Source organism: Pteropus vampyrus, unplaced genomic scaffold (assembly GCF_000151845.1).
Source record: "Pteropus vampyrus isolate Shadow unplaced genomic scaffold, Pvam_2.0 Scaffold54, whole genome shotgun sequence".
In the NCBI taxonomy this organism is placed as follows: domain Eukaryota; kingdom Metazoa; phylum Chordata; class Mammalia; order Chiroptera; family Pteropodidae; genus Pteropus; species Pteropus vampyrus.
In genome coordinates, this window is record NW_011888835.1 from 7,516,033 (window position 1) to 7,530,112 (window position 14,080).

The 14,080-nt window shown below is 40.4% G+C and overlaps 1 protein-coding gene across 1 annotated transcript in view; it reads right to left on the reverse strand.

Moving 5' to 3' along the window:
- TNFRSF11B (TNF receptor superfamily member 11b) overlaps positions 1 to 1,487 on the reverse strand; it is a 28,526-nt gene extending 27,039 nt beyond the window's left edge. Inside the window, exon 1 of the mRNA XM_011360378.2 lies at positions 1,112 to 1,487. Coding sequence (XP_011358680.1) covers positions 1,112 to 1,141 — 30 coding nt within the window. The 5' untranslated portion in view covers positions 1,142 to 1,487. The remainder of the gene's footprint in view (positions 1 to 1,111) is intronic.
- Positions 1,488 to 14,080: the final 12,593 nt, after the last annotated feature.

Consider the following 14,080-nt stretch of genomic DNA (forward strand, 5'->3'; position numbering starts at 1 on the left):
TCACTAGATAAAGATTAGCCTTCTTATATGTGAACTCCTGTCCAACCTACCTTTTCTTCAGGGACTTTGCTGTTTATTTATTTACTTACTTACTTACATATGTTCGTATATTCTAGAAATAAATTGCAAGACTTCCTAGCTTTCCATTCACTGTGATTTGAACATGGAAATTCAAGCATTTACTCTAACATGTTCAAAACAATATATAGTTTAAATATGGGCTTTTATATCCTTTGTGAATGTCTGATTCTCAATCCGATTCTCAAACTCAATCTGTTCCTCACTTTAATGACATAAAGGAAATAAGTGACTGGTCATAGAATAATCTTTAAATCTCATTAAGTTGATGGCTCAAAAATCTAAATTAAAGAAGAAAAGGAAGTTAAACCAAGTCACAGAGATTTTTCTTTTCAAATAGTGTGTTAAAATAACTTTTAGCCCTATTTAGTGCTGAATTCAATTATTTAAATATATTTTAGAACATAATTTACATTAGCCCACCAATATATTGAAGGTGAGAAGTGGAAAAAGCCATTTTAGTAATAAAATTTTATTAAAATATTAACTTGCACAGTTGAGTGTGTGTGGTGTGTGTGTGTGGGATCTTTTCTCTTGTGCCAGTTATTCATTATTTCTCATAATATTTGTTTAAGTGAGGAAGGAGCCTAAAGCTGCATCCTATCATATCAATGCATCCAAAGTTTATTGTAATTATAAGTTTTAAAAAGACTTGACACCTCCTCCCAACTTACTCTGATTCTAAAAGACTACTTTATTGTTAATAATAATAATGTCCAAGTTAACTAAGCAAAGAACTGCATGAGGGCATTAATAGTCTGAGCTGAGCAAGTCCAAAAAACGGATAAAAATCATTCAAACACTAAAGGTCTAGGGTTCCTCTCTCTTCTGCATAATAACCAGCAGGAGCTTCCAACTGACACACTTGGAGAAATACAGTTAGCTTGAAAGAGGTCTCCAACTTGACCCCAAATCTCTCCTGGGACAGGGAGCGAGCCATTTGAGCTTTGTCCCCGTCAATCCGCGGGAAGGTCCGAGGCCGGGGCCTCCCGGTCGCCCGGGTCGCGCCCCGTCCCCTGGGCCAGGGACTTACCACGAGCGCGCAGCACAGCAACTTGTTCATTGTGGTCCCCGGCAAACCTCAGGCGGCAGGGCCAGCGCTCCGGTGCGTCTCCGCAGCGGGCGCAGTCATCACGTTATATATAGCCTCTGGGCGACAGGAAGTATCGGCTTGGCTTTGATCATTCATTCCCTATCTGAATCAAACTTTGCACCTTTTTTTTTTAGGATCCTTTGGCCGGAGCAGTGGGGGATGCTCTGGGGTTAACACTTTCAGAGCCAGGACAGAAAAAAAAATCGCCTGGAGAGACAGGACGGTAGGGGGTGGAGCAAGGATGTCTGGCTCCTGGGAGGGAAAAAAAGCCTTCGGGCTGTGGAACAAGGCACTCCTGTCTCGGAGAGGCTCTGAGGTTTCCTGGCTCCTTCCCGCCAGCGGGCGGCCACCTGGCAGCGGACCGGCGGTGGGAGGGCCGGGCGCACGCTGGGGAGCCGGCTCCTCCACGCTGAGCTGAGCGTCCCATGCAGCCAAGATCCCGGCGCAGCCTGCGGTGCGTCCCAGACACTTTATCCCTCTCTTGACTGGCCCCTTCTCTGCGGGTTCTGAGAGCTCGAATGACAAGGCTCCTCATCTATGCCATGCATTGTCTCAGAGCACTTTTGGGGACTTCGCCATCCTTAATCTCCAAGATTACATAGACGGCGTAGAAGGAATTTCTCTAACTTCTGTCTGTTTGCTTCTAAAGCCTGTGCTTTTCCCGCTCACTTCTTGTTGTCTGGGGTGGTTAGCGGTAGAGAATCAGCAGAGGAAAAGCTTCCGGCCTAGGGCAGGTAAACCCGTACAGGTTGTGGGATACCTTGGCCACTGTTTTCTTCACCAACAGATTAATCATCAAAGGGCTATTGGTACCTTAGTGTCCTGCGTACTGAACTTCTGGAATTGCCTCTTCAAAGTTGTTCCACTGCCCCCAAGCTGTCTAGAGAAGCTTGCTGCATTCATAGAGGGTTCTTGCATTCCCTGTCCACTCCCCAAAGCTGCTTGTCTGAAAGTTGGACCAGGCGACTTCTAAATTATAGCCCCATTCCAGGGTTGTGCAGTTCATCAGTTAGTTCTCAGACTGTCACCAGAACTCTGCTTACAGATGCTGAAAATGTCATTGCAGCACTGGCTGCCTCATCAGGGCCAAGTGTTGCTACATGTCTCTTAAATAGGGCAAGTTCTGCTTCTCAGTGAGTTTAAGGATGGAAGGCGAAGAATCAAGAAAGGGCACAGGTATGGCCAACCTGGGTCAGCGCTTCTGCCCCTTTGAATGGACATGGTTCCACTAGGAGTTCAAAGTGGAGCCATAGCCCAAGGAGAAAATATGAAGAGGAAAAGAATCTCAGCTCCTCTGCTGTGATCACGAATTACAAAAAACAGAGGATCTCAGTCATTGTTCTCTCTCCAATGCCAGAACATAACAGCACTGCTGGTTGCTTAAGCGAGCTAGTGAGTAAATGAAGGTCAGTGACCAAGGATGATGTCGTATGACTCCGGAACTGCCCCTTAATTTTGAACTTCAGCTTTGATGTCTTCAATCTGTCCTACTAACACTTAGACTTACCATGAGACTTGAGTACATTCAAATGTTAGCAATGAAACATATAAATGGTAGTATGATTGTTTTGATTAGGGTAAAGTTTGTTAGAATATTATCTGAAGGCATTTTTCTTGAAATATAATATTGTTGGCATAAGGAATGTCCAAACTTGTAGAGAATTTTTTATGGGCCAAGCCGAGACAGCCACCAGGAAGAAAAATCTCCACAGATCTAGAAAATGCTCTAGAGAATGACAGTTTTGCAGCTTATTTTATACATTAGCATAAAAGAAGGAGACTTAAAGAGGGTTACATGAAATTCGTTGTTGGAGCATAAGAAAGCAAAGCAGGGAAACCTCTGGGATTGGATAAAAAGTTAAACTGAGAGATTACTACTTCTTTTACAGTGGCGGGTACAGGATAGTTAAAAATTAACATTAAAAAAAAAACCATTTACAGGCAGAGAGGTGGTGTGTGGCATGCTGGGAACAAGATACCAATGAGAGGTTCTGTGATCTCATGCTCTGGTGCAGCAGTTGTGCCCTGAGGGGTCTGGAAAAAAAGATTATGCTGACATTTCAAAGCTAAGTTATCTTAGATGCAAAAAGACATAGACAGACTCACTTAAGGTAAAGATTGACCTTTGTCAAGAAAACTAAAGGCCTATGACCATACTATCCCCATGACTCGCTTTTATTTAGGATCTTTCGTGTTCAGACCATCCCATGTGGTTACTTCCGGTCTCTGGGTTTGTTGGAGCCGCCATGCAGGCCCCCCCTGAGCTTGTCAGGTTTAGTAAGTAGCCCCTTTTTCATCTACAACATAATACCAATGTGCAGGAATCAAGCTTGGAGAAAGCGGATCGACGATTGAATCATCTAACCTTGGAAACATTTCGTGTCTCTCTAAGCCTCAGTTTCCTCATCTGTTAGATAAAAAATAATACTGATATTACAGAAATGAGGGAGAGAGCAAATGAAAGCATTTATAAATGAGGTGATTCACCAATTGCGAGCATTAAATAAAGTAAAATGTGTAAGATAGCAAGCACAGTGCCTGCCCATAGGACATATTTACTAAATTACAGCTGATTGTCGTAGGGGAGTACCTAAAATACTCCTGATCTTTGGAGCCAGACACATAAATTTGAACCCCAGGTCCACTACGTCTAGCTCTGTGACCTCAGGCAAGTTTTATCAAAACTATTTGTTTCCGTTTGGTTTCTTCATCTGTGTAATAAAGATAAAAAATCATACCTACCTCAGAGGATTGTAAAGGTTATTATGAGGAATAAATTAGATAAAATATGTAAAGCATTCACAAGAGTATCTACCACATCCTAAGTACTCATTACCTGCCAGCTGTTATTATTGTTCTTATCTGAAGTTTCTTAGGGACATTTATATGAGCACAAGTTCAGTCTAGACTATATGAACTCCTGAGAGCAGGAATCGGGTATTTTTCTTTGGTATTCCCTGAAGCTTTTAGCTCAGCATCTGGCTTCCTATAACTGCTCCATAAATACTACTAATAATAGTAGTGATGGTTGGTGTGTGTGTGTGTGTGTGTGTGTGTGTGTGTAAGGGTAATTAGTGTAACCTTGAGAAAAGTTGAGCCACCATTCATTTAGAGTTGCAAAACAGACTATATCGACTCTGATTTCAGGGCCCGACTGTGGGCGGATTATTAATCACCCACTGACAGGAAACAGACACTATGAGTTATCGGTCATTTCATTTGTTATATTCCTGGAGCAATCTGGCCCATCCCCCTGGGTCTTCCCATGTGACCCACTGCTGTGGGCAGCTGGCCCTGAGCACTCTGAAGCTAGAGTTCATCTTAAGCTTGAATTGAAATGGACCCGGGGACCTAGGGTTGAACCCATAGGGAACATTTGAACACTAATATGGCAGACTACATTCATCTTCCTGTGACAGATCCCTCATTGGCAGAGGCCATCAGAGACATTAAATAGAGTGTCTTGTAAATGTAACCTTATGTTTCTGGGCACCAGCTATGTGTGATGCTGACTTTCTAGGTGACACCTTATCAGATAATCCTCATCTTCTCTTCCTTGAATTCTTTTGAGTTAGACCTCATGTTGAACACATGTTCACTGCCCGTATTTTCGACTGTCCCAGCCCCCATTTCAGCCACAACTAAGGCTTAAAGAAATCATGCCCAAATATTGGGAACTCCCACAGGGAAACACTTCATCTCATTAGCACAGTGGCAATGCACCTGCGACAGAAGGGCATTTATAATCATCATCATAATAGAAATGCCTTAAACTCAGGACAGAAATTGATTTAGGTCATTTGGGAGACAAAGCATGCAGTGGGCTCTGAAGTGGCTGATCAAGTGTCTAGAACATCTCACATCTAAGCTCCCTTGCCTGAAAACTGGAAATACAGGTTCTGAGGTTATGTATGTGAAAGGTTATTAACTTGAAGAAGAACATATTCCTAGTTATTACATTGTTATTAAAATGAAGCTTTTACTGATTTCATAAAGGAAGAAACAGAACAAGAGGAGAAATATCATGCAACTAGCCTGTTGATTTTCATTTATTGTATTAATGTTGGCCAGTTTCTTTATTAAAAAACAGGATTTCGAGTGTATTAATATTCTAGACAAAAGCTATTTGACTTTTAAGGTGTTACGGACTGTGTTCAGAATGAACATGTACTTGCTTTAAAAAAAAAATAATAATGTACAGAAAGGAAAGGCACTTTCTGATTAAGTCACCAGCAACTTAAGGCTCTGCTTGAAAGTGTGGGACCGGGGCTCAGTAGATGATAGTTATGGCTCCCCACACAATGGGGAGTGCGACTCTAGCATGGCCACTCATCCATTAAAATAAACCTTTCATCGACTACTGGCATTAATTACACAATCACACAAATGTATAATTATGATCAGGACCGTGTGCTACATGGAAAGAAATAAGGTACAGTAGGAGTACCCGACCCATTGTGGCTTTAAAGCAGACCTCTTCAAACTAGTGATGAGGAAGAAGATAATGTAGGCAGCACAGGCGGGTTTGAAGCACGACAGTGACATGATCATTTTAGCTTCAGTGGGGTAGAAGTTCTCTGACCTTCACCCTGCCAGCCTCTCAGGGTCCTAGGTCTAAACACAGACCCACGAGAAAAATCCCTTAAACTAAGAATCACAGCAAAAAAGGAAAAGTATTTTCATCAGCTTAACTAGGTTTAAAAATTTTTTTTAATGCTTGTATGTAGTAAAAAACACAAATAGTATTAACATATAATTATGGAGGGTCAGTCTCCGTTGCACGCCATACCTCCACGGCCGCTTTACAGAAGCTAATACTGCTAATGACTGTGGTGAGATCTTTCAGGTGTTATACGAACACGTGTTGCTGGATAGATGTCCTGCTGTTTCACGCCAAAGGGAGCATACAGGTGTTCCGAATGTCATTTTGCCATTTAACAATGTTTGTTTTGTACCAGCGTTGTATCTGGGGACTTGGAAAGAGAGAACTTAATACATGGAATTGGTTACACGGGTTAGAGAATCGCTGAGAAGTCAAACAGAGGCCACCAAGGGATGAGCAGCAGCGTAAAGCTATGACCTCCCTTAACTTGGAGGGTTAAGTGAAGAATTAGGGATCGGGCTCACCTGGAGGAAGCTGGAACCACAGAGGTTCTGTCCAGTGGAATCTGAGCTTTGAGGAGACAGAGTTGCTGTTAGAAACACTGCCCCTCGAATCTCCTGCCAGAGCCTTCTTTTGGCCGAACACGGACAGGAGGCCAGCAGGCATGGGGGCCTGGTAATGCAGCATCTGGTGGTGGACTCTCTTGTGATACAGAGAACAGGTGGAATAAGGGGTGATTTGTAGGGACAGACAGGCCAAGGATAGGCACAAACATATATAGAAATGTCTCATTCTTTTTCATTGTAGCACAGTATTCTAATGTATGAGTGTATCATAACTTATTTAACTACTGCTTTACTGATGGATAATCTGACTGCTTCCAGTATTTTTTCTATTACGAACAATGTGGCGACGAGCAGCCTTATGCATACATCTTTGCACAGTAATGTGAGTGGACTTTTTAAGGATAAATTCTTTGAAATGTAATTGGGACAAAGGTACATGTATTTTACATCTTGATAGGTATTGTCAAATTGTCACCTAAATTCTTTATATTCCTAATATTAATCTTACTACTTTTGGGAAAATAGGTTAATACTACTCCCTGTAATTCACATCACATGACGTTGGAAGGCCCACTGCTTTCTTTAGGTGGGAAGTCTGGTCTTTCAAACTGAGATCTATAAAGACAGCTAACTCATTCACAATTCTGGGCTGCCCTATCAAGATACCATTGGCTAGATGGTTTAAACAACAGACATTTATTTTCTCATAGTTTTAGAGACTGGAAGTCAGATTGGGGTGCCAGCTTCTGGTGAGTCCTCACTTTCTGGCTTGTAGGAAGACACCATCTCACCATGTGTTCACATGACCTCTTCCTTGTGGGTGTGTGGTGATCTCTCTCTCTCTACCTCTTCTTTTAAGGCAACCAATCCTATCGAACGTGGACGTTACTCTTATGATCTCATTTAATCTTAATTACATCCTAAAAGCCTTACGTTCAAATATAGTCACATTGGGGTGTTAGGATTTCCGCATATGAATTCAGGGGTGGGGCACAACTCAATTCTTAGGAGCATGTTTCTGCCTTCCTCCTTTAGGACTCATAATCTGATGCTTTATTTTCAAAGGAATGTAGGCTTTTGAAATCCTTGCTATATAATGCTCCATAAACATGTGTACATAATTGTAATGTCACTATTTCCCTCAAATTTTCTCATTCCTCCTCTTCTGGACTCTCTTTCCTTCTTTGATCTAATAAAATAGTAGTCTCCATAGTTTAGTTACAATTTATACCTACGACACCTTCTAAAATGTCTCACCCACTTACAGATTCTGACTTCTCTGTGTGAGGTTGGCACGCTACTAGCAAGGAGGAATTCTTGTTCCTTCTTTTATAATGTCTTTTAATAAAAGAGTTCCGTTATGTTAAATAGCACAGTACACCCTGCCCACCTGAGCAGAGGAACACGTAGGTCAAGCCTTTCTGTACATGTAACACGCATGACGATTTTCTCTTTGAAATTCCCGTCGAAGACAGTGCCAAATTTGTGATACCTCTGGGTGGGAAAGTTGAGAATAGGAAACAACAATCTCCACAGACCCCAACAGATTTTCTGTTGTTCTCTGAAGCCAAAGAAAGAGACACAACTCCTTGCTTATAAACACTTTGACCTTGGCTGCCAATCACTTCAGCCAGGATTTCCTGAAACTCTAGATACCCATCTAGTGTCTACTCAGTCCCAAGAAATCGGCTCCCTAATTAAACAGGGATGCATTTCCCAAACAACAACTCCCCCAGGAGGCTCCTGAACAAATAAATGTTTGCATCAGAAGAGTGTTAGGGAATGCTGCCTGCCCTCTTGGTCACTCTTCACAAATCCTTCAGGTAATTTGGTTATCTCTAATGTCAATTCAAAAGTTCTCCTTTTCTCCCAACCCCCAAGCAATTTGTCTACACTTGGCTAATGAAAATATGATAGATAAGAACCCTTAGAACTGTTCTCTTAATAGCTAATTAGGTACTTCTATCTGGGAAACTCCCCTCCTTTAACTAAAACAAACCCTTAGAAACAAAGATTTTGATGAGATAGTTTTCAGAGGAACTAGCCAGCAAGAGAGAAGTGCTTCCTGGAACAAGAGTTTTGCCTATAAAGGGCTTAGCTTAAGAGAGCATCTTTAGGTGAATATTAAGCTAAAAAGGGGAGTGAAGTTAGTTAATATTCAGCTGATGGGACACCATTAACAAAACCAGGAAAGAAATTCTGTTTCAGTACAACTAAGTAATTTATCATTAATTTATTCCAACGAATATTTACTTGGTACCTAGTAGGTGACACACACTGTACCCCTAATAGAGAAAAAAAGTAGTCCCCATACTTATGAAGCTTACAGTCAGGTTGAGGAGAGAGTAATGAAGTAAACCTAGAAATAAACTTTGTGGATGGTGATAAGCCAATTCCAGAGACTGATAAGAAAGTTGAAATCTATAAAACAAGTTATGTGTAATGACATGTGGCTAAGAAGGGGCGACTTTAGCTGAGCTTCTTAGGAAAGGGCTCTCTGAGGAATTGACTTCTGATCAGATAATAGAAGGATGAGAACATTGCTGATTCCTGAGATGCAGTCAGAGCCTTCCAGGTAGAGGGATGAGTAAGTGTGGTAATCCAGGTGAGAAATGTCAGTGAGGCATGAGCTAAGGGAACAAGGAGGAGATTTAAACCATATATGGCCGGAGAAGTAGGCAAGGCCAGACCATGTAGGTTCTAAAGGGTCGGGTAAGGATTTGGCACTTCAGGTGAAGGACAGTAGGAAGCCATTGTCATGTCTTAAGATGTGAGTGAAGTGACTTGACATTCATGCAAAAGGATCATTTTTGGTGGTGGTAATGTAGCTAGAGCAGACACAGGAAGATCACAGGAAGCAGGAAGGTAATTATCACTAGGACAATCATTGTCATACCTTTAGGTCCTGAGAAGCAGAAGAATGAGTCTCAGCTTCATCGTTTATATGCAAGTGTCTTTGGTTAAGTTACTTAATTTCTCTGAGCCTCCTGAGTTTCATAGTCTGTAAAAGGGGTATTCTAGTTACCCAATGAAGCTATACATACATCATAAGGATACTAGGTGAATCGACAATGTATGTGATGAGTTCATTCATCCTAAAGTTCTATGTAATAAGGGATATTTCCTTGAATCCTAAGTTTGGTGTTAGTTCTCAACATGTCAGAAGGATACAAGAGAACTAAATGGTAAAATATACCTGCCCCCCCCAAAAAACCCATTTACACTAAGTGTCCATGAACTTTTACATTTTTTTGTTTTTAAGTATTTTTTCTAGATACTTGAGGTTTAATTGTTTCTAAAAGTATTGATGATAATAATAACAATAACAACATTTTTAATAATAACATTTTTAATAATAACAACAATAATAACAACATTTTACTGTGCTAAGTGTCTTATATTTATTAACTTCCATGATTTAGAAACTATTATTTTTCCCATTTTACTAAAAAGAGGACTGGGGCTCAGAGAGAATAAATAACTTGCACAAGATCAATAGCTAGTAAATGGATTTGAGTCCAATCAGTCTAATTCCAGAGTCTGGGCTTTTAACTACAAGCTCTGCTGCTTATAATAAATTTAAGGGTTTTCTAAAGCTAGAAGTCAATTTTGTCCTACAAAATGATCAGGTATTTGGTATATCTTGGTAGCAGCCCAAAGTTAAAAATGGGTGAGGGTTAGTTTCTCTTCTTAGATCAAAATCTACTATATGTACAGATATTTATTAGCAAGCAGAGTTCAAATGGTCACACAATGTGAACTTATACTTTGATGAAGTCCCAGCTCTCATCAAATTTTTGGTCTTCTGAACACAATTTACGTTATAGACTGACCTGAAACAAATGTGACAATATGCAGTGGCAGGATAAAGAAACACCGCCTCTGTCAGGCAAACAAGTATTCTTAGAATCAGAAGAAGAATATAGGTCGGTTCAGAGGGGTCAAACCTAGGGTACTAAGTATTTTATTGTTTTTGATGCTATTGTAAAGAAGATTGCTTTCTTAATTTCTCTTTTAGATAGTTAATTGTTAGTATATGGCAATGCAATGTATTTTTTTTGTGTGTATTGCTTTTGTTTCCTGCAACTTTTAATTTATTAATCCTAATAGATTTTTGGTGGAGTCTTTAGGATTTTCCTTATACAAGATCACTCCATCTGCAGACGGAAACTATTTTTTACTTCTTCCTTTCCAATTTGGATGCCTTTTTTTTTTCTCTTGCTTAATTGTCATTGTTAGGACTTTCAGTACTATGTTAATAATAAGTGATGAAAGTGGGCATCCTTGTCTTGTCCCTAATCTTAGAAGAAAGGCTTTTAATTTTTCACTGTTGAGTAGGACAACTGTTAGCACAAAAATTCAAAAAATCATCAAAGGCTACTATGAACAACTATATGCCAACAAACTGGACAACCTAGAAAAAATGGAAAAATTCTTAGAAACATAAAACCTACCAAGACTAAATAAGGGGGGAAAAAAATAGAAAATCTGAACAGAGCAATTATTTGTAAAGAAATTGAATCAGTAATCAAAAATCTCCTAAGAAATAAAAGCCCAGGACCAGAAAGCTTCACAGGTGACTTCTACCAAACACTTAAAAAATAATTAATACCAATACTTCTTAAACTTTTTCAAAAACCTGAAGGGACAGGAACACTTCTAAACTCATTTTATGAGGCCAGCATTACCCTGATATCAAAGCCAGACCAGGACACTTAAAAGGAAAGAAAATTACAGGCCAATATCTCTGATGAATATAGATGCAAAAAATCCTAAACAAAATACTAACAGACCACAATCAATAGCACATAAAAAGGATCCTAACAAAAATCAAGTGGGATACAAGGATGGTTCAACACACGCACAAATCAATCGATTGGAAACACCAAATTAATAGAATAAAGGATAAAAATTATATGATCACTTCAATAGATGTAGAAAAAGCACCTGACAAAATATAACAGCCTTTCATTATAGAAACTCTCAACAAATAGGTATAGAAGGATTGTACCTCAACATAATAAAGGCCATACGTGACAAGCCCACAGCTAACATCATACATACTCACTGATCCTAAAAATAAAGAATGAAGCATTAGCTACATTCTGTATTCTTACAGAGTACAGAGGGTGTTACTTTAGGCTGCTGTTTCTATACATTTTTTAAATTGTCCCCAAAGGAGAAAATTCTAAGTTAATTTGACTTAATTAAATTCAATATTGAGATATAAGTTTTTTTTTTTTTTTTTTTTTTAGGTAGGGTTGTTTTTTTGGAGGGCCATAAAGCCCTTGTAGTAGCTCGTATTTTACCACCCCCCCAAAATTTGCCCACTTGCTCACTATATCGCTCCCATTGCGAATGCATACTTCAGCCAGTCTCATGCTTTGAATACTCATAATTTCACCAAGAGAGCCCACTTTACCACAATTATGCTAAGTAACAAAGTCTCTGGTGTTGCTGTGAGATCGGCAGGGCTGAATCCCTGGGATGTGAACCTTCTGATGGGATGCTAATTCGCCTTTTGGGAAGTGGGGATCCTGGCTAAGTCAACTATCTGCCTGTAAAGAATAAATTAACTTGATTCGTGTGTTATAAGAACACACTGTACCAAAATATTAAAATTAAATTACCAACATAATAAAGGGTTCCAGAGCAAGGAAATGGATAGAGAAAAAGAGTTCGTGCAGGAAATAGCTTAGACTCTAGGGAAAGGATGAGGGAAAGGGTGGGGTTTGCTCTGGAGGAATATAAACAATGCACATACGAAAAGCAGCCCAAATTCTGTCATTACGGTTCTTCCTCAGGTGCATGAAATGGCTTTTGAAGCTTCATATTTCTGTAGGTACCACATAGCAGTCAGTGAGAACTGGAGAATAGCCAAGGTCACCTTTTGGGTCCCGGTAGGAAGGACATTGGTTGTGCTGATTTCTTCTCTTAAAAGACACGTTGCGTCGGCTAGGAGTTCCAGTAGAGTCAAAGGTCCACTTGAACTTCTAAACCAGACTAGTTGGGAGAGTTTTGCACAGTGAGACCAAAGGCTGGGCTGAGAAATGATGAATCCACGTTTCTAACTCCAGTCGATGTGCAGCAGGAAAGCTTTCTTGGTGAGAGAAAGCCTCATGGCTGGGGCTGTCAAATTCATGAAAGCTGCAGGTCTTCTACCCCCCAAAATAGATGCAGCCTCACATAAATTCTGCATTCCATTCAGAAGGTTCATGGCCTATGATTCCAGGAAGGAAATGAATTTGAAATATGGTGGAACTTTTTGCTACTCAGTCTTAAAGAGCTGTTTGTACTTTGGTTGATAATATTGTTGTGTCATCATTTGCCATATTTCAATGTTTATATTTCCTGGGTTCTGGTCCAGGATACTGATCCTGATGTCATATAAATGAGGATTGTTTTCTCCTCACTCATGGATCATTATACCAATCGAGTCTACAAATGGCCTCGCCCTTTAAAACTGTGTACTCTCAGAATAGCTCAGATCTCAGGGCAGCTGATTCTGCTTGGCAGGTGTGGGATGTGTGATTGAGTCATTCAGAATCTCAAAGAGATATTTGTTAGAGGGAGCAGCAAACACTGACTGATTCAGCAGCTCCTTGGGTCCTGAACAACGTGGTACTTACCACAGTTTACAATGGAAGGAAGCTCTGCTGCTTCTTTAATGGTTGTTAGATGTGGAAAAGATGAGAGGCTTACAAAAGCAGAAGTTCTAACAGGCCGGCACAATGGGAAGTATGGAAGGGGGGGAGTTTTCTATGGCCTTTTCTTTTTAAACCCATTTAAGATATAGAGCTTAGGTAACATAGGAGGAAGATCCAGCAGTTTAGTAGCCAATGCGGCCAAGTCATTTGGGGCCTTTTTAGACTAAACACAATAGAGCCAGTATGACCATGGCTCTGAAGCTGGGCTGCTTACGTTTGAAGCCTGGCCGCTTTGCTCTGTGTTCTTTCATTTCTTCATGTCTCCGTTTCTCCATCTACACAGTAGAGGAGCTAATAACAGTATTCACTTGCTAGGATTGTTCTGAGGATTAAATGGGAAGATATATGCATGGCACTCAGAACAATACCTGGCAAGCAGTAAGCTCTCCACAAACATCAGCACCTACCTGTAATCAAATTCAGTGATGTGTTACTTTAAAATGATTGTACCCTATGCCGTGTGGACACGGCTGTCTAGGCCACTGAATGGAGAGATTTTATAGTTTCAAAAAATGTTCATGCTACAGTTACTACCTATTTAAAAGTATAAACTAGATATTCAAAGCAGAAAACCTCCCAGCAACTGCGGCAGTCAAATCAGCTGGGACCTAAGTGTCCGGAAGTGGCTGCGATGTGTTCAGCCCTGTGCTAAGCATGACAGAAACCTACCGAAGGTGGATGTGCATGTGTCTGTCTTCCTTGCCTTCTGGAAGAGTAGGAACCCATTTCTTAATCAGAGTTTGGCCTGTTCTGTTACACAGGCATTTTTAAAAGTTACAAAAAAAGATGTGGTACAGGAATTCAGAAGACAAACTGACGAAGTATAGCATGAAGCCTTCGAGAGTTTAGGGGGATGGAAGGATGCTTTTGAAATAGGACTGGGGGCGAGAGTAGGGAAGTATCTGGAAAGGCTTCCTGAAAGACAGGAGCTTTGAAAAATTAGCAGGCCTTTGAGAGTCATATATGAGAAGGGAATGAATTCTAGGCAGGAAAAAGAAGGCTACTGAAAGCCCAGAGGTTGGATGGGGGTGGA